Genomic DNA, 23,228 nt, shown 5'->3' with positions numbered 1-23,228 from the left:
TTTGGCGATACTTCGGAGTACTGCCACGATTTGGCAATAAACGTCGAACAAATCAAGGGCACAAGACCTTGGTTAAATGCCGTTGTTTTGGCATTACCCAAAAGTATCGCCAAATTTTGGCCATACTTTTGTGTATCGCCGTTCTGAAGGCATTACTTTTCCGTAAGGCCGTTTATTGGCGATACTCAATTGTATCGCCAAAAAATGTCCCTTAGTATCGCCTTGGCATTTGCAGTGTCTCTTTTGTATACCTATAAAATCGGCTTCGCTTGTGTTTTCAGGGTGACCTGTCATCGTAGTTGTGGCGGAACCAATCAGAATGTCGGACCAGCCAGCGAAACCGAAATCAGTGTCTTACAGTAAGTATTTCTACTTCTCGTGCCGTAAAGTTAATCAGGGTTACCTTAAGATTAAATGTCCTGGGACTTATTTTGTTCCATGGATGGTGCACAATTTAAGGGGGGACCCTGGTGAAAAAATCGCCAAAATTGCCAAACATAGTATTTTCAAAGTTCATAGATAAAAATGTGCATAGATGGTTTCAAATTCAACAGGTTGAACACCTTTAAGCTAAGTGGGTAGTTTCTTTATCATTTGGAAGGAAATGACATTAAGATCAGTTGTTGTTGGTCTCAAAGCTCAACTTCACAGCTTTGCTCAGTCGATAAAAAATTTTGTCATAGAAAGACTTCCTGCGTTCCTGGTTGACACCTACATGAGTCGTCTTGCATGGTCTCTATTCATTGATGACTTGTCGACAAATTTTAGTGACAGAATCTTGATATCAGCCCTACTTTTTTTTACAAACACTTAAACAACTTAAAAGTTTGAAAAAGGGGGGGGGAAATCACCTTTTTTTAATGTTAAAATTTGAAAACTCATATCTTAGGACAGTAGTTGAATTTGAAAATTCCGTCACTAAAATCTCTTCTATACATCTTTAGGATAACCCGAAAAAATTTTCAAGACTTTCCGTTGCAATGAAAGAAGCAGGAAGATTTTTCCCCAACGCTCTAAAAAACACTAAAAAGCAACTTTTCTCAGTGACCGTTCAACATTTTGGATTGAATTTTGTTTTGAGAACTCACCATAACGAACCTAATTATTAAGCAAAGTTTCAACTTTCTGGGATTATTTTGAAGCCTACTTGAAAGTTTCACTAGGGTCCCCCCCTTAACACATACGTATGGTAATGTTACCAAACATGGATCACTTTTTAGAAATGTCACGTATTTCGGCTCAAACAAGCGATGACCTAAATTTTCTTCGACACACTTCAAGATTACCACAAAGGCAACCTTCTACCAAGAACTGTGCATTTAATAACAAATACTTTGAAATTTACAGGGCTTTGAAATTTCACTGATTTCAGCGATCCATGTTTGGGTCAGACCCTAACATGGATCCCCCCCCCCCCCCGTGTTTTGACAGGGGCGATCCGAAAACTTCCGGTCGCCTAAATTTTCAAAGGGTACACTCTGAAGGTGCCACGAAAAATTTTTGTGACATTTCTGATGAATGAAAAAAGTCCATATAGGTCTGAGAGTGCATAATTTGTTGGTGCACCCTTTCACCCCGTAAGACATTTAGAAGTGACCTCGAAATCGTTTCAAATTGAAAGTTGCCTTGCCCCAGACGCTGCCCGCGGGCCGTGCACGGTGTGCGCCGAGCCGGGCCTTCCCTGCTCGCGCTGCCGCGTGGACTACTACTGCGGCAAGGCGCACCAGAAGGCCGACTACCACCGCCACCGCAAGGGCTGCGGCGTGCTGGAGATGCGCAGCAGCCCCGAGCTGAAGCGCCACCTGGTGGCCACGCGCGACATCCCCGCCGGCACGGTCATCATGAGGGAGCTCCCGCTTGTGTGCTTCCCGCGGCCCTACCTGCTGCCCGGCCAGGTGAGTCGCGGACCGGCAACCCAAGGGGAAATAACTATAGTCAAAGTTGTACACTGAAATTCATCGAATTTGTAAAATTCTCTGAAAATTGTTAAAATTTATCGAAATTTGATCGAACTTCATCGAATTTCGACTGATTCATCAAATTCCGACTGAAATCCATCGAAATTCGACTGAATTCGATTGGATTTGTACACCGAAATTCACAGTGATTTTCCCTTGCGTCAACCGGCAGTCGCAGAGCCCACTCATGCACACTCTAAATTTAAGGGTACCGTGAAGGCGGGTAATATGGACCTCCAATAATGTGGATCACCCCTAAAACTCTTCTATGGGATCGGTGATGCCGCCTACCTGTGGCATGGTAAACCGTTTCGGCCATTAGCATCCGATTTTGGAAGTTCCTTGGCTCGAACCGATCATCTAGGAAAATTTCTGGGGGGGGGGAAGAGGAGTCCATTGGCCGGCGGAGGTAAGCGGTTTTGAACCGGCCGGCGGGAGGTAAGCGGGTTTGAAACGGCGGCCGCGCGGTACGCGGGTTTGTTTCGTCGCGCTGAAGATGGGCGGTTCTTCCGCTCGCGTGTCGCATTACCCGCATTTGCGGAACTCTTAAAGTGATATTATCTCCCCCCCCCAAAAAAAAAGAATCTTGCAAGTGAACTCCGTCCAATTAGATCATTTGAGACGGATACGAGTGTGAGCTGAACGTATTTCTGCGCGCACTATTGCCTTCTTTGTTCTTTTATCTTCGAGTTAAGGTCAGTTTAATCTCAAATTATATTGATTTGAAGCTGTATCAAATGATCAAACTGAGTTGAAAGTCACGTGCCTTTTAGATTTGTAGATCAGATTCTTTTGGGGGAAGATCTTTTGAATACGACCCGTCAAAATGTCTAACGAACGAAAAGCTTTTCCTTAAAACGAAGGAAATGGCGAAACCATTGTACGCAGTTCCTCTTCCTTCGTAATACAGAGGTTTTTCTTTGCATCTCATAACGAAAATACTAAAAGGATTCGTATCGTGGAGAAACATTTCTCCCTTTTATGCTTGCGCCGAATTCACTGGACGAAAGTATACTTTTGTAAATATAGCTTCTTCAGATTTTCCGTATGGACCTGTGATGGCGATACGCGATTCTGCCTCCCAATAAGGTCTCAAGAATCGGCTTTGGATTAACACTCTAAATTTGACATATGTTATTTGTATTGTTACAGTGAATTTCGCGCAAGCATATTACGAGGTATTATTTATTCGTAACACGCATCTTTCTAGCTTTTTCAATGTAACATACTAAGAAAAACATTCGTAACACGAAGAAAAACCACCTTCGTAGTAATGCTTGCGCCATTTCCTTCGTATTATGGGAATTGTATTGGGATTGTTAAAGTCGCTTTGGACGTTACAGGTGGTTTATCAGCGGAAATGTTTCCAATTTACGTAACTGTTGTTGGTCGTTGCAGATGCTGTGCGTGGTGTGCTGCCGGCAGCTGGCGGGGAGCATCTCGGCCTGGCGGCAGTGCGGCGCGTGCGGCTGGCCCGTCTGCGGCGTCTCCTGCGCCCAGGCAGACGTCCACCGCGCCGAGTGCCAGGCCTTCCAGCGAAGCGGCTTCAAAGTCAGCAAGGGTGAGGCCGCTGTGGACCTGCTCGCTCATCCCGGGAACGTGACGTCACGTTGCAATGAATGTGACAAAATGTCACATTCGTTGTGGACACAGTGCTCGTGACATTTTGTCACATTCTTTTCAACGTGATGTCACGTTCCTAGAATGAGAGTGTTCTGTGCATTCTCTTAACCTTCTAATCTATGTCAGACTAACTTTGACAAACCTCAGACAAACCCGACAAACCTTTCAGACTAGCTGTTGCGCAAAGTATGTTGAGCATTCACATGGCGTTTCAAGAAAATATCTCGTATTTTCCGAACTATTTCTTCTGACAGCAAACTCAATAGTTCGTACCTTGCATATGCTCCAAATACCTCTTGAGGTTTCAAGCGTGTGTGTGCCATCATAAGTTGTGGAGAGAAATGCATCATGGGCCAAAGTTGGCGAATCGTAACCCCACTTCTGTTGTTAAAGAATATTGTGTACTCTGAAAACCTAACCTCTTGAAATGAAGGCGCAGAATTGCTTCGTATTACGAAGGATTTTGCTTCATAATACAAAGCATTTCTTCGTAGATTTTTCAATGCCTTCATTTTCTTCGTATAACGAAGCTATGCTTCGTTGCGTTTTTGCTGTGCATGTATATTCAAAAACTCGGTAAGGTTTGAAGCGTGCGCTCATAATGTGACTGTTTTCTGGTGTGACAGGTGACCTGAGGCGCGTGGACGCTGACTGGATGAACGCCCTGTCCACTCTCCGCACCTGTCTGGCCGCGGACACACTGCCGCAGCTGCGAGACCTCCAGGACCACTTGAACTCGGACGACGCGCTGAAGAGCTGCGTAAGTGCACCAAGCATCGTTTTGAAACACAATCAAAATTTTAAAATGTGCGACGCATATTACGAACGAAAAGTCCAACGCAAGGCATTTCTTTTTATTACGCTGCACCAAGACACACAGCTCTCCTACTTTTACCTCGGTTCCAAAATTACTACCCTCAGTGCGCAGATTATTAAAGTACATACTTGCAGGCGTGGACCTGCACTTGCAAAATGGTGGACCAGTCATGTCCTGCCCTTGGAAATGTCGATCACACCTTGTCCTACGCCGGGAAGCGCTAGACACAGTTTGTTCAATGATCGGTACCAGACTTATGCTCTCAAGTACTAAGACTCGGTGTGCACTGGTAAATCAAAGGCATAAAAATTACGCCCTATAGGGCATAAATACTCTTTTACGCCCTTGCAAGGGCATAAATCGATTATGCGCTTGGGAAGGGCGTAAATGGTATAGGAATTTCAAGCAAAATTTTAATGCCCTTCCCAAAGGCATTAACGATTTATACCCTTTAAGGGCGTAAATCGTTTACGCCCTTTAAGGGCATAATTTTAATGCCTTTGTTTCACCAGTGTGGTCGACACTTTGCAAGCGTAGGACAAAGGGTGTCCTCACTTAGACGTCGGACTCAACTGGTTGACACTTGAAAGTGTAGAACATTGTGGTCTACGTCTTCAAGTGCACTCTGGATACCTTCCGAACTCTTTCAGACTTAGGAAGTGATGTAGCTTGATGCAACGAAGTATTTTGAGCTTACGCGAGCTTTCAAAGAAAACAGTTTGTGACTAACGAAAGATCTCTTCGTATTTCGAACTTAAGTTTGTACGTTACGAAAGCTGAAAATTCTTTCTCAAGGTTTTAAGCGTGAGTGTGGTAAACTTGGATGAGCAGTGTGCAAGTGTCTCGCTTGCAGCCGGCCGACCAGATGGGCATGCTGATGGCCATGACGTTCGGGCGGAACCGCGTGTTCGACAAGACGGTGGCCTGGCTGCAGCAGAAGGCGGGCATCACGTGGATCCCGGCGGACAAGCTTCGCCGCGCCGTGGCGGCCAATCAGATCAACGGCTTCTGCGACGACACGACTGGCGGCGGCCGCGCCGTCGGCGGACTGGCCGTGAGTACTCCCCTCACACTGTGAGAAAAAAGTACAGAAAAAGTACGGAACATGTCTGGTCAATAATTTGCCTGGACCGTCCGTACTTGCCAACTACGGATCTTCCGTACTTTTTTTTCGTACCCGTTTACATGGGTTCATATGGAGCAAGTACGGACGTTCCGTACTTTTCTCCGTACCTCCGTACTATATTTTTCTGTACCATTTCCGTACAAAAGTATGGAATTTTTTGTAGTGCAGTGTGGACCGAGCGGGTGCACTGTTACTCAGGGGTGCTCTGAAAGTTGGCGTCTTATGACGCTTGCCTGAGTTTTTGCAAGCGCCTCCAGGCGACTCGCGAAAAGGCGCCTAAAATGCCTGACTACGAGGCGCGCTAGGCGCTAAGTTTCGAGACACCTTTGGTCCAGATACGTACGTAAGGTGTGTATTATATCATGAATCACCGTGTACATTTTGTCCATCTTCCTTCATAAAAATATTAATATACACAGTAAAATGAAGCACGCCTTACGTACGTATCTGTGCCTGCATGAATCTGTATAAAAAGTCCTCAAGAAATTATTGTGAATCGCTCCGTCAGACTCTCCTTTCCCTCATAGCTTCGGTCTTGTTTTGTTGCGTATTGTTCCCCGTGCTTCGAATCATGTCCGGTCATTTCGTCTTGGAGAAATAATTTTAAATTTCAGTGGACGAATTTCTGAATTCCACGTGAATTGCGAATGAATTTCAATGAACAGCTGTCCAATTTCCTTGAATCTCGGCACAAACTTTACTGATTTATGAAGAATTTATGTGGATGTCGACTTATTTTCATGAATTTTCGCGAAATTGAATATGTACATGAATTTTGGGGCTCATAACTTTTTGGAGTTGTTTCCCCTTGATTTTTGTTGTTGTCTTCAGCGTGGGGCGCTGTACTCCGGCCTTTGCATCCTGGAACACAGCTGCGCCTCCAACACCTACATGCTCCTGGAAGTGGACGAGACGGGCCAGAGGCTCGTCATGGTGTCGAGGGACGTCAAGAAGGGCGAGCACCTCTCTGTCGACTATCAGGTAACTTTTTATTTATTTTTTCCGCGTGAAATGTCACCGATTTAATGCCTCACAGCAACGGGATAGGACGGAACTCGGTGATGTTTTCTAACGCTACTTCCGCGTGGAAAGGAGCTCGGTGACTTGCAGCTTCCAAAAATGTCCATGTTACCTGTAACTTTTGAAAAGACTAGTAGTGGATTTTGGCATTGCACGACACACACTGCAAGAAACAACCACAACAAAAGTACATAAATTTCTGGCAATTTTTTTCTCAGGAATTTATTGCACTTACAAAGTACATTGTTCTACAAAGTACAATGGAACCGGCATCAGGAGTTCTGTGCAGTCCAGGCCTCGTTGTGGTTTGTGCAATTCTCGTCGTACTTTCTACAATCCCTGTTGTACTTTTGGTGTACAATTTTTGTTTTACATATGTTGTACTGTTCACACATTTTCTTGCAGTGGCATGCATTCTTTTCGTAGTCATTTTTATTTGCCTCACCATTCTAGTCATCTTCGCTCTTAAAACCGTGCGAAGTATTTTGAGCATACGTATAACAAACTAAAATACTTTGTTCCTTATGCTCAAAATACTTTGTTCTACAAACTACTTTTCTTTGTAAGGCCCAAAATACTTTGTAAGGTTTTCTCTGTGTTAAAAGTGATTTCTTTTTTGCCATTAACGATCCCGCCTGTTTTACTTACGTCTTCAGGACTGTCCTTTCCGGTCCATGTCGGAGCGTCGGCGGGACTGCTGCACCAGAGGCTTCCTGTGCCGCTGCGTCTTGTGCGAAGACCCCACGGAGCTGGGGCTGTACCTGAGCTCCCCTTGCTGCAAGCGCTGTTCAAGTAAGCCCTACTTTACTACCGTGGACGCGGACACGAGACAACACTGCTACACACTAAATGTCATGAGACATTTTTTGTCCCACGATTTATGCAATTTTAAGCACATCCGACGCTGATACAATTTTGTTTCCGTCTGGTGACTCATTTTGTCCGACGCCTGCAGCAAATTGTACTTTCACTTGACAATTTGTACTACCTGGTGGGCACAAAATTGCATCACCACCGGATGTGCTTAAAATTGTATCATACATGGCACAAAAAAACCATGACATTTAGTGTGTACTCAGCGTCACTGTGAGGTCTATGAGAGGAAAAGAGTCTTGATCAATGCTCGAAAATCCCCAAATTCGGGTGAGGATCATTTCATCGCCCAAATTTGGGTGAGGATCATACTATCATCCAAATTTGGGTGAGGAAGGTTTCCTCAGTCCCGTATGTGTGTTAAATAATAACTATCGAGTTAGCTAATACTCCCGTTATCATCCAAAATTTTAGTCGTGATTATCATTATTTTCTTCTTTGTGACGTCGCACATTCGTTACAATGTGAACTTGGTCACGTTGACTGGGATGTCACATTCGTCTAAATCTCGTTCAAAACCACGTGACATTACTGAACGGCCCTCCCACATTCCAACGAATGCGACATCATATTCAAACGCCAACGCGACTAAATTCACACTTAAACGAATATAACATCACATCTGTTGCATAATATAGGATGCTTTTTGCAATCCGCGACTAAATATGTTACGTCAAGAAGAGACGTCGGCGGTCGCAAGCAAAACGAATTTCATTGACATGTAGACAGAATTTAGCTATTCAAACTCAGAATATTTTCCACATACATTTTCCATGTCTTCAATCAACCGAATTTCAATCATTTTCCCCAATGATTGTCACTGGAAGACATCTTAACTGACACACTTTAACTTGTAAGTCGCTCGTTTCATTATAGTCAGCTAAGGGGTAAAGTTGGGGAGGGATAGTAGTTACAGGTTTGGATAAGCACACACGCTCATTCTCCCTGTGTCTACATACTTTAGGGAATCTCAACATCGGACAGGCAGGGTTTGCTCTCGGATTTTCATGTCAAGTTGAAATAATCAACCCTGAACTTTTCTTCCCAAACTTTACCTCTTTTTAAAATGTCTTTTCTTCCCCAACTTACCCCTTCTTAAAATTTTCCAAGTGGACCATACATCAGTCAATAACCGTCACTCTATTTTCAATTGTTAAGAGCGCGAGAAGATGACCTACATCGATGGAAAGTGCGGTGGCTGTGGCGAGGAGACGGCAGTCACCATGGCTGAGCCCAACGCAGAGTTTCGGCGCCTGCAGGCACAGGTGAGTACAACCTACACTGGTAGAAAAGAGTACATAGATTAAGTTCAGCACAAGTCTGGTCATTAATTATTTGCCCGGACCGTCGTCACCTGTCACTTTGAATCTCGTACTGTGTTTTTGTCTAATAAACGTGTTGGCTCACTGTAGCATGTGCCTTCATGTCCTGTTTTTTGTTGTAAATGAGTCCGTGCAGTGCGAGACCCATTTTGAGGAAAGCACTACCAGAACCTCCTCTAAATATCTGAACGAGATTTTGCTTCGCTTGGTGAACCATGTTCATCGGTCGGTGTTCTGCTCCAGGACAACCCACGGCGCTGGGAGCGTTTCGTTGAGCAGTTCCTGTGGCCGAAGGGCCCCCTGCACCCGACCCACTGCATGGTGCTGCACGCCAAGATGCAGGTCGTTGAGGCACTGGAGAGATCTCAGCTGGGATATCAGATTCTGCTCACCACCGATGGTAACTTTCTGTCTGCTCAGCAAGAACTCAACAGTGTACTCAGCACGCTCTCTTCGGCTTGTAATCTACAAACTCAAGAGAGTGCATGGCATGCTGCACCTAGGAGTCAACCACACTGCAAATCCAAGTGCATGCCTGTCCCACACTTGGATTTGCAGTGTTTTTTTTTTTTAAATCACAAGTTATCACTTAATGCAGAAAATTTTAACCGTAAAACCGGTTGATGTTTTCTACCGGAAAATTGACCCGTTACGCAGCTGCCCTATGTATGACTGATGTCTATCGGAGAAGTGAATCACTAGTGCACTCAGGTGTACAAATTTGTCTGTACTCAGTGTACTCACAAGTTTTAAAAAAGTTCAAATTTTGCTAATTTTTTTGCACGATTTAGCGTTGCATTTCGTTTTACACTCCAAATAGAGCCTTAAAACGTTTCTAAATGTGAAATTGATGAGATTAATGAGGTGTTCTCACCCGTGCCCGTGTGTACACTAGAACTCGGGGTGATTCGCCCCTCGTGTCTGTCACTCGCCCATTCTGTGTAACCATGTGTGTCTCTCCGCGCAGATGAGGCCGTCCGCTGGGAGTCTCTCTGCGGCGACGTGCTGCGTGCCCTGGAAGTGATCCGCCCGGGCGCCAACGCCTACACGCAGAGCGTGCTGCTGGCCACCTACCACGTGAAGGGCCTGCAGATGAAGAAAAGCCTCGCGGGCCCACGCAGCCGGACCCACAACATGGTATGGTGGCGACACTATTTCGAACTTAGCTTTTCTTTCATGTAGTTGCATTAATGGGCCTCATCTGATTTTAAGTTGGTCAATTAAAGTTCGCCAAGCTACTTAATTGCTTTTCTTTCTATAGTTGCATTAATGGGCCTTATCTGATTTGAAGTTGGTTAAAGTTCATCAAGTTACTGAAATCAGCCCAATTTACCAACAATCTTTGAATTTCTCGAGTGGCCAGGTTTCGAGACGTGTGATCGATAACTTAAGGGATACTCTTGATTTTTTAAATCTTTTGCAGGATATGGCGAGGGATTCCGTGAAGATTATCCTGCAGCTGGAGAAAATGATGATCGCCGGAAGGGCCAAGGAGGTCCTGGAAGAACTGAAGAGTGACTGGAAGGACGTCTTCGCGATGCCCAAGGAGCGTTTCGACGCGTTCATCGCTGGCTGAAGGCGCACTCGCTGATCCCGGTTTCATGCGCCCTGACTGAACCACTCACCCCTTCTTTGATATTCTTTGTTAAAGGTTTCCTTGTAATGTGTCTTGAAATTGACAATTTTTTTTCTTTTTGTTTAAGATTACTGTTAACTGGATTCTGAAAGATTTTTTTTTGTTTAAAGATTACTGTTAACTGGATTTTGAAAGATTTTCAAGGTTTCCTTCTTATTGTTTGAAGTAATCGCAATTTACGCAACTGAATTATAGTAGACTTACATACTGTATTGCTTCTTTTACTGTATCCTTTGCAGAAGACACGCTTGAATTCTTTAAAATAGGCTGCTTACACAAGTGCACAGGCGAATACTGAGCGGGCAACGGCCTCACCTTCATCTCAAGACCTCCGAGTCACCTGCAGGAGTTGACGCGAATGTCGTAAATTAATAATTAGTAATTTGTGAGGGATGTTGGTTCCAGGAAAGTAGTCAAAGGATGACGCTTTGAAATGGATTAGTTAACTTTATTCAATCAAAGTTCTGGTCTGCGTTGAGGAGTACTGGCGCAAGCGAAAAACCAGCCTTCCAGATCAGATGTTACAGAAGTAGAATGTCAATAAGGATTATTGAAAGGTACTAGGAGTGAAGATAAAGGGTGAGAGTAAAGATAAACTGTATTGACTTGAATCCGTCGCGTTAAAATGTTTGTTGAGACGCAGGCACTAATTTAAAAGTCCACGAACGGGAAATCTCTTAAGGTTAACTTGGGCTCGGCGTCATCGCGAGAGAAGAGGTGGCGGAGAACCACATGGGTCGCTTCCAAGATTTCCTGCTTGAGTGCATCCAGGTCTCCCTGGAACTGGAACAAACAGACAAAAAATCTCATTCAACGAACGCTAATGAAAGCAGATGATACTCGTTTAGTTTTCTTCTACGGGGTAGTATGGGCTCATTCCAAAGATAGTATTGAATAGCGGACGCGAATCCCCTCTGCGCTGTAGGCGGGGAGAGAAAGTCAAGCCATTGTTGACGTCCGGCCGCTGGCGCTGTGCCGAAGAGGCATTGTCGAATTTCGCGCAGGCTGCGCGTCAGGCACGAACGCACCACCCGCCCCCGGGAGCCAGCTCCTATTATATTGTTGGTTTCTGGACTCTCGAGTAAAAGCTAGCTGACACCTTTATGTGTCTTGTAGTTTTAGGTCTGTTAAAGGTAAAGGTATGAAAGGTATCACCTGCTAAAAAACTGGAAACAAGGATACAATGACGATATCACAAACAAAAACTTGCCCACTTAACAACTATGATCATTTAAATGCAAAAGCTTACTCAAGGGGAAATAACTTCAGAAAAAAATGTACACTTGAATTAAAATTCAAAAAAATTCATTAAAATTCAAAAAAATTCATTAAACTTTCACTGAAATATTGCAAAAACTTCACCCAAAAATTAAAAATTTACAAAAATTTATTGAAGTTTAAAAAAATTTATTGAAATTCACAAAAATTCTTAAAATTTACAAAAATTCAAAAATTCTTTAAAATTTTCAAAATTCAAAGTATTTCTTAGAAAATTTATTAAAAATTTAGCAAAATTCGCCAAAATTCATTCAAAAAATTCAATGTAATTCATTAAAATTCAATAAAATTCACCAAAATTTGTAAAAATTCACTAAAATTCAAAAAAAATTTCAATAAAATTCAAAAAATTCACTGAATTTCAAAAAATTTAATGAAGTTCACGAAATTAATTCATTTGTACACCGAAATTCAGAGTTATTTCCCCTTGAGCTTACTTGCCCAAAATTGAGCACACATCTGAAAATGCACGAATTTGTGCGGAACTAAGCACGAATGTGTGCGCTGTTGGGCATGACATTGTGCATTTCGCGCGCATGTTTGGTTTCGTCCAAACACTACGCAGAACGAAAGTACAAAATGGAGTGAGTGGATGGAACGACCCTGGTAAAAAACACTCATCACACTAAATTTTTGTGGACTTTTATGGGCAAAATTATGCATGCACAGAGATACGCACGTTATGTGTGTATTTTATAATGCATCTATGCAGGAAGTGCATAAAGTCTACTCAGTGATGCATACGGTTATTAACACCGTGATTAAGGGGGAGCTCATACATGTTAAAAGCACTTAATAAAAACATTTTATGATTTCTGCATTAAAACGCTTTTAGATAATTGAGCAAGCTTCATTTTGGCTTAAAGTAAAGTGAATTTGGACATTTTTTTTTGGAAATTTAGAAGAAACGTTGAAAATTTTGGTTCTCACAAGATTTTGTTCGCTTGCGCATACTTGCTCAGATCTGTGGGGGAATAATCAGTAGGGTGGTCCGAAAAAACACTTTTTTCTCTGATCGGAAACGGTTACCTGGCAAAAGTGGCCACTTGACATCAGAAACACACCTGCAAAATTTTTTTCCGATCGGACGATATCTTCGGTTCCCACTTTGAGGGGGAAGTTTCGGATTTGTAGGTAAATTTGGGCCATTTGCAAAACGGACTCGGATGCGCTGCTAAAGCGTCCGGATGGTCACTCGGGAAGAAAAAGACACCTTTTGTACTTCAAACAGCATATCGAGCTTCATATGTGGCCCTACTACAATACCCAGGGACCAGAAGTACGGCCCAAATTTCGTGTTTTGAGTGAAATCCATACTTTTGCTTCCCCAAGTTGTGTGTTCGTGGGGGTGTGATGTTTCAGCACTCGGACACTCTCATTCCAGGAAGGTGACATCACGGTGAAACGAACGTGACAAAAATCACGTTCGTTTGAGCGTTGTGTCACGTTCGTTTGATGAGAAAAAGCTGATTTATTACCAATTCACACCCAAACGAATGTGACAAAATGTTCAAATGAACGTAAAATTTTGTCACGTTCGTTTCAACGTGATGTCACGTTCCTCGAATCGAAGTGTCTGAGTGCTGAAACATCACACACCACGAACTCACAACTTCTGGAAGCAAAAGTGTTGATTTTACTCAAAACACGGAATTTCAGCTGAACTTCCAGTCCCTGGGTATTGTAGTAGGGCCACATATGAAGCTCGATATGCTGTTTAAAGTACAAAAGGTGTCTTTTTCTTCCCGAGTGACCATCCGGACGCATCAGCAGCGCATCCGAGTCTGTTTTGCAAATGGCCCAATTTTACCTACAAATCCGAAACTTCCCCCTCAAAGTGGGAACCGAAGATATTGTCCGATCAGAAAAAAATTTTGCAGGTGTGTTTCTGATGTCAAGTGGGCACTTTTGCCAGGTACCCGTTTCCGATCAGAGAAAAAAGTGTTTTTTCGGACCACCCTAAATCAGGGAGACTCATCCCTAGTAGTGTCATAGAACTGACAAGAATAGGCTTCTTATCACCAATAGTTTTCAAGAACAAAAATGAAACAATTTTTTTGACAATGTTTTGGACACATTTTTGGAAAACAAAATCTCATTCAACGAACGTTAATGAAAGCAGATGATACTCGTTCGTTTTGAACGAGTATGGGTTGAAATGAGTATGGGCTCATTGGTAAAGATAGTATCAGTTCATACATATACAAAATATGCATCCCCGCTGTAGCGGGGAGGGATTGTCATTGTTGCGCGGAGGCCGTCGCGCGCGAGGAGGGCGTGTCATTGTCGAATTCCGCGCGGGCTGCGCCGCAGGCACAGTCAGCCAGACGCACCATCCCGCCCCGGCAGCCAGCCCCCATTATATTGTTAGGTTTTTGGACGCTCGAGTAAAAGCTAGCTGACACCTTAATGTGTCTTGTAGTTGTAGTTTTGGGTATGTTTTTAAGTAAAGTGTCATCTGCTGAAAATTGGTTCAATATGGATGTCGCTTGATTCTCACAACCACTTACCCGTTCCTTAGGTCTATAAGAGTGAACTTCCATGCCTCTGGAGAGGAAGTAGTCGTTGAGCGAGTCCTGCGGCTTGGGGAAGCGGCACAAGAGAAGGTAGCGCAGCGACATGGACAGGACAAGTCGACCCTCGCTGACACCCGGCAGCAGCCGGTCCAGGCCCCGCTGCAGGCGCCGGCAAGTGTCTACCCAGCGGGTGACGTCATCTGCGGGGCACACGACACACTAAAACTCATGTGGAAGTTTTAGATGCATTTTCGTGAATTTTTAATGCATAATTATTGCATGTGTTAAGGGGGCTCATACATGTTAAACACACTTTGTAAAAAAAATTTTTTTGATGTAGATGGATTAAGATTTTACAATTTCTGTGTTAAAACCCTTTTAGATAATTGAGTAAGCTTCATTTTGGCTTAAAGGAAAGTGACTTTGGACATTTTTTGGAGATTTAGTCGAAACGATTAAAATTTTGGTTCTCGTAAGATTTTGTTCGCATACTTGCTCAGATCTGTGGGGAAAAAATCAGGGAGACTCATCCCTAGCAGTGTCATAGAATTGACTACAATGGGCTTTATATCTGCAATAGTTTTCAAGAAAAAAAATAAAAACAAATTTTTGTTAAAAAATTTGTTCAAAAAATTGTTAAAAAAATTGTTTTTATTTTTTTTCTTGAAAACTATTCTAGATATAAATCCCATTGTAGTCAATTCTATGACACTACTAGGGATGAGTCTCCCTGATTTTTTCCCCACAGATCTGAGCAAGTATGCGAACAAAATCTTACGAGAACCAAAATTTTAATCGTTTCGACTAAATCTCCAAAAAATGTCCAAAGTCACTTTCCTTTAAGCCAAAATGAAGCTTACTCAATTATCTAAAAGGGTTTTAACACAGAAATTGTAAAATCTTGATCCGTCTACATCAAAAGAAATTTTTTACAAAGTGCTTTTAACATGTATGAGCCCCCTTAAGGGTAAGGTCCGACTTTGGGTAATGTCGACATTACCCCGGTAATGTCCGGCGGATTCGACATTATCCACGGGCCGTGGGTAGAGTCCGACGCGTCGCACATTACCCGGGTAGTGTCCAGCGAATTTGGGGAAGGTCCGACATTACCCACGACACTACCCGGCGGGAGGTCTGAAGCGGCTGGAGGGGTTAAACAATATTTTATTCTATAATTCAATGATTTATTACTTATTCAATGATTATTTATTTTGGCATGAATTGCCGTTGTGACACGTGGAGGAGCACAGTTTCCCTTCGTCTCAGCTGCATCGGCTGTACCTTCAAATTGCTCGTCGGACGACATTTTGCAAGTGTGCAACGACAACGTATGCAAGTGTTTGCCCGGTTGCCGAGGCCACGCAAACACCTCCCGCCAACAATGGCCACTTCGGACATTACCCTAGGGCATGAGCTTGGGTAACGTCAGACTACTGTGACGGTCCGACATTACCCAGTCACCCTTGGGTAATTTCCAATCACGCCGGGTAGAGTCCGACGGACGGACATTAACCAGTGCCCTCTGGGTAGTCTCCGATCCGCCGGACATTACCCGGGTAATGTCGACATTACCCAAAAATCGGACATTACCCGTAACATATGCACAGATACGTACGCAAGGTGTGCATGACACTATGCATCAAGTGTATAAGTTACTTATCTCCGTGCTTTAAATGTACAGTGATGCACGATATAAAGCGTATCTGTGCATGCACAAAAAAATGATATATAAAGAATTCTACAAAAGTTGAGGGTAAGCTGTGCATTATAATCCTAACTGTCCACCAAGTACACATTTGCAAATGCATACTCCACACCAAATTAGTATTTTCGAGCATCGCAGGGATCCTTAACTTACCTCATAAGGGCATCATAACGTTATCATAAGAGCTAAAGTTATTACCCTTAACTTCTAACATCTTTTCAAAAGGGTAAGTAATTTTTTACGTCTCGAATTTGTGGGGATATACTTTTGCAAGTACTTTCATAAGTCCGTACCCTTAACCTATAGCGAACATTGTCTTGTTACGTTATGACAGCAGTGTTAGTTAAATGTAGAGTTAAGTTAAGGATCCCTGGTGCATCGCTTTAATCAACGTGTCTTATGCACAAAAGGTACACACACAAAATTCTTAGGAACATTTTTATGCATAGTTATGCATGCACAGATACGTCCACATGTTATGTATAATATTATGCATACTTCAAACGAATGTCCGCAGAAAAAATGTCCACTAAATTTATGTCCGTTAGGCAAAAATGTCCTGTTAAAAAATAAGCCCGTATGGGAAGAATGTCCGCGCATTAATTGGCCGCATTTTTAAATTTCCAACTATTTGTTTGTTCATAGTGACACAAATAAATGAAGTCCTTTCTCAAACACCGACCGAAACGCTTACCGGAGTCATGGAGGAGGAAGCGCGTTCCTCGCATTGTCGTCGTGTAGGGGGCATTGAGGTCGATGTCCTGAAGCAGTTGAGGGTTTCTGAACCGGCCGATGTTCTGGTGGATGTTGACGACGCGGCGGACACACTGCCTCTCGGGGAGTTTCGCCAGCACTTCCGGGTCGTCCACCGCGGCAACGGCTTGCCGGATGATCTGCGATTCCGATTGTTGAGCACCGCGACACGGAGTTTAGTGTGCACCTAGTGCGCAGTACTCACTCGCTGAGGTGCGTCATTCGGCTCCTCCCGCGCCCTCCGCTTCAGGGCTTGCATGACCTTGCGCCCCTCGATGGCCCGGTGGTCTTCTACGTGGCCGAGGTGCGCCGAAGCATCTTTCAGCAAACGCAGGTTGCTCAGGTCTGCGTTGGTGTGGACGCGAGCGTTGCAGCCCGCCCGGTCCGTGCAGCGCCAGTTTCCTGCCCGTTCTTGCTCGCAGAGTGCTGGCAGTACGGAAAGCCGTTCAGCACCAGCAGGTCCTTCCCCTTGTTGGAGAAGAGGAGCTGCGGGCCGGAGCTGGAAGTCGATGCCACGGTCTAGCCGCACCCAGTGCCCGCAAAATGGCCCGGTGCCCTCAAACAATGCAGGGCCACAGTGCCACTATTGTCGGCCCAATTCGTTCGGTGGTTCGGTGCCGAAAAAAAACTCAGGCCATTATTGGGGGCGGTCATTAAATTATGGGACATTCTACCTTGGACATTACGTGCATGGACGAAAAATCGACGGACAAAACCGGACCGGACATACCAGCGGACATTCCTTGTCTGTACCTCACAGTGTACATTTTATGCAGGAAGATTATGCATAAAATGTACACAGTGATGCAAAATTTTATAAATACCTTATGGACGTTTCTGCGCATGCATAACTTTGCATAAAAATGTATAATTATGCATTTAAAAAGTCCATAAGAATTGATCCAGGAAGCGGAAGAAGGGGTTAAGTCGAGTTGATTCGGTGACCTCTTATCAATCAGTCTATCAAGTAAACATGAGCGAAAATTTGGCCCAAAAATAAGTGTGGTGAGACACATCCCATCCTCTTGCATCTAATTTTAGACGACATTCCCCACCTGTTCTCCCACCTGCAAGGTTTAGGCCTTGCAAAAGTGCACGGATTCAACTCGACTTATACCATTCTTCCGCTTCCTGGATCAATTTGGTGTGCATAACTAAAGCAATTTTTCATGCTTAGCGGAGAACAAATTCGTACATTTCAAAACGTAACCTCAATTTGAGCAAAGCCATGCACAAAAAAACTACATGTCTACGTCAAAAAATCAGATTTTCGTTTTTGAGTTTTACGAATTCTTTGTGTCGAACCCTTGAAATTGGTGGCTGGCTGGTTTCGAAATTCAAAACCGTTTGGCCATAGGATGACCTTTTGTAATTGTTTTTCCACTGGATAGGTTAGACCGTTTGAACTTTGAAGCCATTTTACTCAATTGCAATATTTTGGGTCTTGCGCGCCCGATTTGAGCCAGACCGTTGATTGTTTCGACTCAATAATTTTTCCTATGTTTTGTCTCTATAAGGCCGTCATCTGAACTAGGATATCTTCAATCGGACCAGTAGAAGTGTCCGAAAAAAATTATTGAAATGTCTAAATTTCTTTTCTTTGTTCAGTTAGGAATAATGTAAATTTGAGGCACTTAGGAACCAGGTATTTTTATCATTCTAGTTCAATCTAGAGTGCCAGGAGTCTTCTTGAGGGAGGAACAAAGACATTTATGATATGATGCCGCATTCTCTAAAAATCATGCGCGCAGTGAATTTTTGGCGTATTTTAGTGGTTTAGTAGAAAGATCACAGATTCAAGGTCATAGGACCTAGAGTCAAACTTTTTGATTTTGAAATCAACACTAAAGAACCAGCTTTTTATTGGAAAACCCCACTAACCTTCAAATTTATTGGAAAGATTTTTTATTTAAGCCTGAAATTTGTTAAAATTTTGGTGTTAAAGACGAGTCTCCCCCCTTTAGTGTGTGTGCCACACTTGTTTGAGAGTACAAGCAGATTGTATCATTCGTTAAGAATGTTTTTAGTGTTTCGGCCTGTCGCGGATAAGCTGAATTGAGACAGCAAGATCAGACGAATACTAAACAAATGAAAACGTACCTTGCGAAGTCACTGCAGAATCCAATTGGGCGGGGGTGACGACGCAAGTCCTCAACGCCTCCAGGGCTTGAAACACCAGCGAGTGGGTGTCATGGAGCGGGCCCCTCGGGAACACATACTTCGAGAGAAATTCGGTCCAATTCCGTTCACTGAAACCTGCAGGCGCATGGAAATTCGCGTTAAAAGAGAGTCTAAACTTAATCAAACCTTAGAAAGGTAAATCCCCACATCCCAAAAAATAACAAGTTTCTGACTTGGTTCTTGGAGTCTGGCTACAGGAATAACGCAGGTGCTGGAATATATTCTCGCACTTAAGGGGAGGTTCTGGTGAAAATCTTGCCATTTTCCAAATGGATCCCACAGTCATAATTTGTTCGGAAGATAAAATTTTTCATTGAGGAGACTAAAATTTGACTTTTGAAGGCACATGCCAGGCTGTAAACCCAGTCGAAGAGTCTTTATGAGCCTATTTTGGCTGTATCTTAAAAAATCTCCATGCGCATACTATTTTGTCGTAAAAGGTTGACCTTGACATTTTTCACTTCTTCGATTCATTTTCAAAAGATTCTGGCATGCATAGCTCAAAACTTCCATTATATTATTAATTATTAACTTTTTAAGCTGAAAAGTCCCTAAAATTTGTCTATTTTGTACATTTTTGATCAATTATAGTGAAATGCTTTGTTAGAAAGCTTGCGAATAAAAATGCAATTGACATTTTGAGGTGTGCATGCCGGCATTTTTAAAAAATGAATCGAAGAAGTGAAAAGTGTCTAAGCCAACCTTTTACGACAAAATAGTATGCGCAAGAAGATTTTTAAAGTTATAGCCTAAATGGGAGAAAATGGCTCTGCCATTGGGTTCAGGGCATAGAATGTGCCTCCCCAATGAAAAATTTTAATAAATACTTGATAAGACATCAAATTTTTAACAAATTTTCACAGTGGGACCTATTTAGGAGAAAATAGCATTTTCACCAGAACCTCCCCTTAAAGGCGAATCTATTGAAAATCTTACTAAATGGGTACCGCGTTGAAAATTTGTTGGAAAAATGAAGTGTACCTTACAAAAAAAGGGGGGAGTGAAACTTGTCATTTTTTTCATGCTCTTTTAGTCTCCTCACGGTCTCCCTGACATTACAATGGACATCACCATTCCATTCTCCATTCAGGTGATTATACGAATAATAAGATCCCTATGCCCAATTGACAGTGCTGTGGGTCAAAATACGGTGTCTGAAAACACATCTTACTTTCTAACCAGTAGAAAAGACTCTTTTGTTCAGACAACAGAAACTACGAGTTCCCTCTGTTTTCAAGCGTAAGACAACAAAGTGCGTGACAAAGCTCATCCGCCCAGATTTCCCTAAACTTAAATAGATGAGGAATTTCAAATTCACTCTACCAAAAATGTCCTGTAAATGCCGTTAATTTATTACCAGTTTTCACTGTAGGTCGATTCACAGCGTTTACTGTGATCTGCTCACGGGATTCACTGTGATCTTGTTCGCGGTGTTCACTGTGATCTGGTCCCCAGTGAACACTGTGAGTTTGACGCCGCTGAGCACCGAAGTACTGCAAATCAGGCTCCAATTCACGGCGTTTACTGTGGCCAGATCACAGTGAACACTGTTACCGAGATCACAGTGAACGCCGTGAACTAGTTCACAGCAAACGCCGTGAATTGCATAACAGCAAATATTGGTATTAAATTAACGGCGTTGACAGGACATTTTTTGTAGAGTGTTTATGCCGCATTTTAAGCGTAACTCAATGCTTGACTCGAACCTACAGTTACGCGTCAGTATTATGTATGAGGTTGTCGCACACTGTTACCTGATGCGGTGAAAGGCTGCACCAACATGGTGGAGATTTTCTCGATAATGCCAACGAAAATCGTGAAAATCTCTGAACGGTACAGTGAATTCTCAATGGTATGTTAGGAAGTCAGCCGCACCACCATAATATGGAACATTTTCACCATAATATGGAGAATCTTCACTGTATGACATTTAGAGTGCACTTTCTGCTGTAGGTTTTTTGACTCACATTGTTCCAACTCCTGCCTGGCCGCCTTGGTGAGTGCGTCCACTTGGATCTCCGACATTGTCTTGCCGCACGCCTCACACTTCCACTCCTGGAAGTCCCAGGTCACAGCGATCACGTAAGAAAGCTTGCCGTTCTCTGCAAAACAACAACAACTCCTGAGGGGTGGTTCGAAAATCTGGGATTGAGCGGGCGACGCACTGCTATCCACAGTTGCAATGCTTTCACGGTAAAAACGGAACCTGGTTTTCCCAGGATGCCAATGGTGAAGGTATAGGCGATTGGAGGCTCCTGGGAAAACCAGGAACCGTTATTACCGTGTTCAACACAAAATCGTGTGGGATCATTGCTCTTAAGATGCAATAATTTTTGCTCTTAAGATGCAATAATTTTTCCATTAAAAAGTTCTGCTGTCATCACCGCACATTTCTGCAATGAAAAGCAAAATTTTCGCATAACAAAATACAATGACGACAACACAAAATTTGCAAATCGTTACAAATTTTTGCGATGACAATTGCAAAATTCTGCGATACAGCAGCTCAGCACACTTATTCGCAATGATCATCACAGAAAAAAGCGATGAAATTTGTACTGTGCAGAAAAGAAAATACTGCACTGCAAGAAAATACCACAACAAAAGTCCACAAATTACTGGCAAATTTTTTATCAGGAATTTATTGTACTTTCAAAGTACAACAATTGTTGTACAAAGCACAATGGAACCGGCATGACGAGTGCTGGGCAGTCCAGGCCTCATTGTGGTTTGTAACATTCTCGTTATACTTTATACAATCCCCGTTGTACTTTTGTTGTGCAGTTTTTGTTGTACTTTTGTTGTACTATTCACACTTTTTCTTGCAGTGTGCGCACAAACTACACTTACCAGCACACGAAGGGCAGCAGGGCGAGCCCACATACATGCCCAGCTCGGTGGGGTCCCTGCAGCGAGCGCACCAGCACACCACGCCCCGCTTGAGGCTCACGTGAGTACGGCGGCGACGGGAGTCGTCCCACCATCTGGCGCGCTGAAACAGAGAGGGTGCATCGAGGTGTATCACTGCAAATTACGTCAAAAGCGAGGAGACTTCGCTCACACTAATCCACTATATACTTATTTTGTGCATAAGCTTTTGAGCCAAGATGAATTTCTCATTATTAACTTTCATTAAATCGTTTATACCATCGGAACAAATAGTTCTGAAAAGGGGACTTGAAAGTTCTGGAAAAAATAAGCCTGATGCTGTGTCAGAAAGTGATTTTCAAATTGATTTTTCTCAAGATTTCACCAACGCCCTTGAAAAAGAAACGCGAGGTTTGTCGAGTGACGGTGATGAGAGCTTTAAGAATACAAAGAGCAGTGTGTGGGACATGTACTTTTGATGATGATGTCAAGCAGAAGAAAGCAGAGAGCCGAGGGGTGAATCACTAGTGTACTCATGTGTACAAATTTGCCCGTTCTCAGTGTACTCACAAGTTCAAAAGGGCGAAAATCACTAGTTTTGCGACCCATTTGGCGTTGAGGGCCGTTCAAAACTCTAAATAAAGCCTTATAATGTTACCAAATGTGAAATTTATGAGTAAAACAAGGTGTACTCACCCGTACTCATGTACTCATGTGTACACTAGGACGCTGAGTGATTCACCCCTCGCAGAGAGCACAATACTCGTTCTATGAACATGACCGAACGGCGATATGAGAATAAAGAAGGACTAAAAATACAACAGAGTAACAAACACTCCACGCTGACTTTAGTTCCACAAGACTTGTCTCCGAAGTGCACTTAAAAAGCGTTAAAAAGGAAATTTACAGGATACCGATGCGATGTCTGAAGGTATCACATTGTCTTTTTTCATCACTGCTAATTGTATGAAACTTATCTCATAAGAAACACAAGTGTGGGTTTAGAAAAGGCATCAGCCTTCACAATCAACTTTTAATCTTCAATGTGCAATACTTGGTATTTCTTGGTATTTCTAACAACAAACTTTCACTGAAAAGAAAGTAAGATTGCCTCCAAACCCTCTCCAAGTTTGCGTTGTGACATGAACCAGAAGGGTGCGAGATGCACACACAATGCATCTGCAGTGACGGAGGCCTGTTTAGCATCAACCTCCTGGGAAACTCACCAACTCCGTGAGGTGCTCCCCCGCTGCCACGTCCCTTGATGTCACCGTGACGTACTCCCGGGAGTTGAGGCGGTCGTCCAGGGGCAGCTGCGCCGTGTTGGGGATACAGCTGGGCTCCATCAAGGAGGAGCCCACGAACAGGCCCCAACAAGGCTGTGAAAATAACCACGAGATTAAAATCATAAGTAAGATGGAAGGTAGCTAGACCAGGGATGATACCCAAAACGAAACAAAACCGGGCCGCTACGACATCAGTTCGCATTCCCCGACGGGAACACATTGTTGCCCCAACGTTGTCCCCAAGGTGCCGTACGTTGCCTACGTTT

General features: G+C 43.3%; 2 protein-coding genes across 6 annotated transcripts in view; one reads left to right on the top strand and one right to left on the bottom strand.

The window, feature by feature from the left end:
* Positions 1 to 10,587, top strand: part of LOC117643160 — a 59,162-nt gene extending 48,575 nt beyond the window's left edge. For all 5 annotated transcript variants that reach the window (XM_034381875.1, XM_034381876.1, XM_034381874.1 and 2 more), the window contains 11 exons: positions 282 to 359; positions 1,636 to 1,895; positions 3,357 to 3,519; positions 4,208 to 4,341; positions 5,252 to 5,452; positions 6,356 to 6,505; positions 7,201 to 7,336; positions 8,576 to 8,682; positions 8,983 to 9,139; positions 9,707 to 9,876; positions 10,163 to 10,587. In XM_034381875.1, the coding sequence (XP_034237766.1) occupies positions 320 to 359; positions 1,636 to 1,895; positions 3,357 to 3,519; positions 4,208 to 4,341; positions 5,252 to 5,452; positions 6,356 to 6,505; positions 7,201 to 7,336; positions 8,576 to 8,682; positions 8,983 to 9,139; positions 9,707 to 9,876; positions 10,163 to 10,315 (1,671 nt within the window). In that variant the 5' untranslated portion in view covers positions 282 to 319 and the 3' untranslated portion in view covers positions 10,316 to 10,587. The remainder of the gene's footprint in view (positions 1 to 281; positions 360 to 1,635; positions 1,896 to 3,356; positions 3,520 to 4,207; positions 4,342 to 5,251; positions 5,453 to 6,355; positions 6,506 to 7,200; positions 7,337 to 8,575; positions 8,683 to 8,982; positions 9,140 to 9,706; positions 9,877 to 10,162) is intronic.
* Positions 10,588 to 10,806: 219 nt separating this feature from the next.
* Positions 10,807 to 23,228, bottom strand: part of LOC117642922 — a 46,742-nt gene continuing 34,320 nt past the window's right edge. The window contains exons 6-13 of the mRNA XM_034381560.1: positions 22,903 to 23,055; positions 21,659 to 21,800; positions 20,776 to 20,910; positions 18,728 to 18,883; positions 16,833 to 17,113; positions 16,569 to 16,767; positions 14,164 to 14,369; positions 10,807 to 11,158 (exon numbers count right to left, since the gene is read on the bottom strand). Of these exons, the coding sequence (XP_034237451.1) occupies positions 11,027 to 11,158; positions 14,164 to 14,369; positions 16,569 to 16,767; positions 16,833 to 17,113; positions 18,728 to 18,883; positions 20,776 to 20,910; positions 21,659 to 21,800; positions 22,903 to 23,055 (1,404 nt within the window). The 3' untranslated portion in view covers positions 10,807 to 11,026. The remainder of the gene's footprint in view (positions 11,159 to 14,163; positions 14,370 to 16,568; positions 16,768 to 16,832; positions 17,114 to 18,727; positions 18,884 to 20,775; positions 20,911 to 21,658; positions 21,801 to 22,902; positions 23,056 to 23,228) is intronic.

Source organism: Thrips palmi, unplaced genomic scaffold, assembly GCF_012932325.1.
Source record: "Thrips palmi isolate BJ-2018 unplaced genomic scaffold, TpBJ-2018v1 HiC_scaffold_16, whole genome shotgun sequence".
In the NCBI taxonomy this organism is placed as follows: Eukaryota; Metazoa; Arthropoda; class Insecta; order Thysanoptera; family Thripidae; genus Thrips; species Thrips palmi.
This window is presented reverse-complemented; position numbering and strand designations above follow the sequence as displayed.